At 41.8% G+C, this 3,019-nt stretch overlaps 1 protein-coding gene across 1 annotated transcript; it reads right to left on the bottom strand.

Moving 5' to 3' along the window:
- Positions 1 to 1,333: 1,333 nt before the first annotated feature.
- Positions 1,334 to 2,400, bottom strand: LOC106476727 (the record flags this gene model as incomplete). Its single annotated transcript, XM_013937360.2, has 1 exon — positions 1,334 to 2,400. A coding segment is annotated over exon 1 (429 nt), but the record flags the coding sequence as incomplete, so codon positions are not given.
- Positions 2,401 to 3,019: the final 619 nt, after the last annotated feature.

Genomic DNA, 3,019 nt, shown 5'->3' with positions numbered 1-3,019 from the left:
GAGTACCTGTCCCCTGAAAAACGGCTTAGTTTTAGTCTCTGAGCAATGGACTTTCTAGTTGTGTAGCAAGAGACGTTTATCGTTTTCAATAACCACGTTTTAGAATACTGTTATAGACAAGCTGGAGTACCTGTCCCCTGAAAAACGGCTTAGTTTTAGTCTCTGAGCAATGGACTTTCTAGTTGTGTAGCAAGAGACGTTTATCGTTTTCAATAACCACGTTTTAGAATACTGTTATAGCAAGAGACGTTTATCGTTTTCAATAACCACGTTTTAGAATACTGTTATAGACAACTAGAAAGTCCATTGCCTAGAGACTAAAACTAAGCCGTTTTTCAAAACTGATAATTAAAAAAAATCAAAGTGGCCTTTTCTTACCAAATTTATTCAACATGCCAATTGCTAAGTAACTAAAATTATGGTTCATGTTTGTATTTTCTCAGATCAATCTGTTCAATGTGGCCGTTGCTAGGTTATTAAAAATGCGTTGGATTCTCCAGTCTGATTTGGTTGCATAAAGAATAGTTGTTTTAGTGTCATATATAATGTCTTCATACGTCTTAAAATATCAAGTCAGGTAATTCAACACTTACACTTTTCGTGCACAACCTTACATACCACCGCCCTTAGCCCGGGGCAAGGCAAGCCCATGACGCCACGGGACACGTGAGTGTAGTATCTCTACCATATTAGGAAGAGAAGGTAGAATATTCAAAGGTTTCGATGAGGTGACGTCATACAGTGATATTAGCAAATTAGGGCATACAGAAAATGTGAGCCCACAGATGTAAACATTCGAAATAACAACGAGGTCACCCACTAACAACTACATCTGGCGTGAATATTACAAAATAAACTGTGATAATGCCAGTTACTCGCTGTTTCCTACAATAAACACTCATTATTATTGTACCTTTCTCGCTAATTCTCCCGAAACTCAAGTAATTTTACAAGCATACTGCAACTGATAAAGTAATGTATGAATATATTCAGATGAAGGGTAACAGGGATTATGATATAAAATGTTTCCTACCTCGTGAGTTTACTAAACAAACCAATACTAAACGCCCATAGATATGATACACTAAGATCGTCCCACCGTTTCAATCTTGTCCATGTATAATTACTACGACCCATGTGTCGTTTTTACTTGGTAACGTAAAATTATGTAATCATCCGGGTGTTTTCGGTCGCGTGTATGCACGGCTCGTGCTTTTTTACTGTACATATTAATAATCAAAGTTTGCTTGTGCGTGACATCCGTTTAGCACAACATCTAAAAATTATTCCTACATTGATGTTAGTTTCGGAGAAACGTGATATTACGACCCACCTTAGGTTTCTTCCGAGGCTTCGTTTCGGATGTTTTCTTGTAAATACGTTTCGCCTTCTCTGCAAATTCGGAGTCAGTTGACGTGGCGCTGCTTCGCCGAGGAAGAGCTTTAGTTTGCGTGCCAGCGTGGTCCGTGGTATGGGTCTCGGGTGAACTTACCGTCTTGTGCTCACCTCGGGTCAATGTGGTCGTTTTCCGTATAATGCGTGAAGTCTGGACAGTTCGGAGGCCGCTCCGGTTGTGTGCTGTCCGATAAACCTCGCGAGACTCCTGCGAGGCAGACGCCATTTGTGCACGGGTCTGGTAGACAGCCTGCACAAGAGAGTCTTCCGGCTCCAGTTGATCGCCGGGGTCCGGTACATTGTCGGCATCATCTCGTTCACGCGATCCTTTCACAAAGAGTCTCGAGCCACGCACAAACGAATACATGATGGTGCTAGTTCATAAATAAAGCACCAGGTAACACTGATACACGGAGTAAGATTAACAGACCGGCTGTGGCTCCGAAGTCCACAACAGTGGACACTCTTCGCTAGGCCTAAGCTTTCTGCTGTTACCCGTGTTCGCCGAGAAACCAGTTTCCAGAAATGACTAGTGCAATGTTGTACAGGTAAAGAACAAGCCGAGTTACGCCGACAGCAACAAAGGAGCGATACACCAGCGGCAGAGTAACGTACAACACTGGCACGATGGAGAAGTCAGACGGCCGGTAAAGTCGGCTGCTTCCCTCCCCACCGTTTAAATAATCATAACGCCCTCGGTGATGCGGGACTTGCCTGACCTGTTTGGCCCACCGACCGACCGCCCCAGTGTGGGGGACACGACCCACGCAGCGCCGCGATTCTTGTTACGTACCAACAGCCGTACAGAACATAGCAGTAGCACCCGAAGCGTGCTTGTATAGTCTCGATATGACCAACTGGCGAAATGGCCAGCCCAACTCGAGTGTTCATTTATTCATTCAGGTAGACTTGTTGAATGTAGATAAACTCGTCTCGACTGTAATAGGTTAAGTTCCTATTTGACAACATCGAAACTGATACATATAATCGTTCAACTAGCGGATTCTTCATAAAAATTAAACTTAATTTTATAAAATAAAAGTTATGGTATTAAATATACTATTTGACTTTTATCAATTTTTTTTCTTGTCAGTTATTATTATTTTTTAAATTCTTGTACTATTAACACGTGTTTTGTAACTCTATAAAACTGTTCAAAACTTTTTTCGAAATGTTGTGAAAATGTAGGTGGCGTGGATAAGACACGCCCCGCACACGTCACAACCACCCATCACGTGCTATTCCGAGTAAAACGGCGCGCCCCACGTAAGTGTGCAGGTAAATATTTAGCTGAGGAAAAGCTTCACATTACTCAAATCGTGAATGTGTTTCGTACAGTTTTGTCAGATACTAACACTCTGTCTACCCTAAAAATCTGTAGAAGCAATTAGAATCACTCCTTATTTTCAGATTTAAAAAAATCAGGCGAATCAAGTATTTGTTATTTACTGAATCTGACGGAAACGTGACGCAATATCTCTTCGCTTCAACGCCACTTCTTCATAAATAACATGGAGAAGAACAGGTCAGGGTTTCACGGAGCTTGTTTTTATAGGAACACTACTAACAGGTCAGGGTTTCACGGAGCTTGTTTTTATAGGAACACTACTTAAAGGTCAGGGTT

The sequence above is a fragment of the Limulus polyphemus genome, unplaced genomic scaffold (assembly GCF_000517525.1).
Source record: "Limulus polyphemus unplaced genomic scaffold, Limulus_polyphemus-2.1.2 Scaffold11363, whole genome shotgun sequence".
NCBI lineage: Eukaryota > Metazoa > Arthropoda > Merostomata > Xiphosura > Limulidae > Limulus > Limulus polyphemus.
Note: the sequence above shows the minus strand (reverse complement) of the source record. Positions and strands in the feature narration are given on the sequence as shown.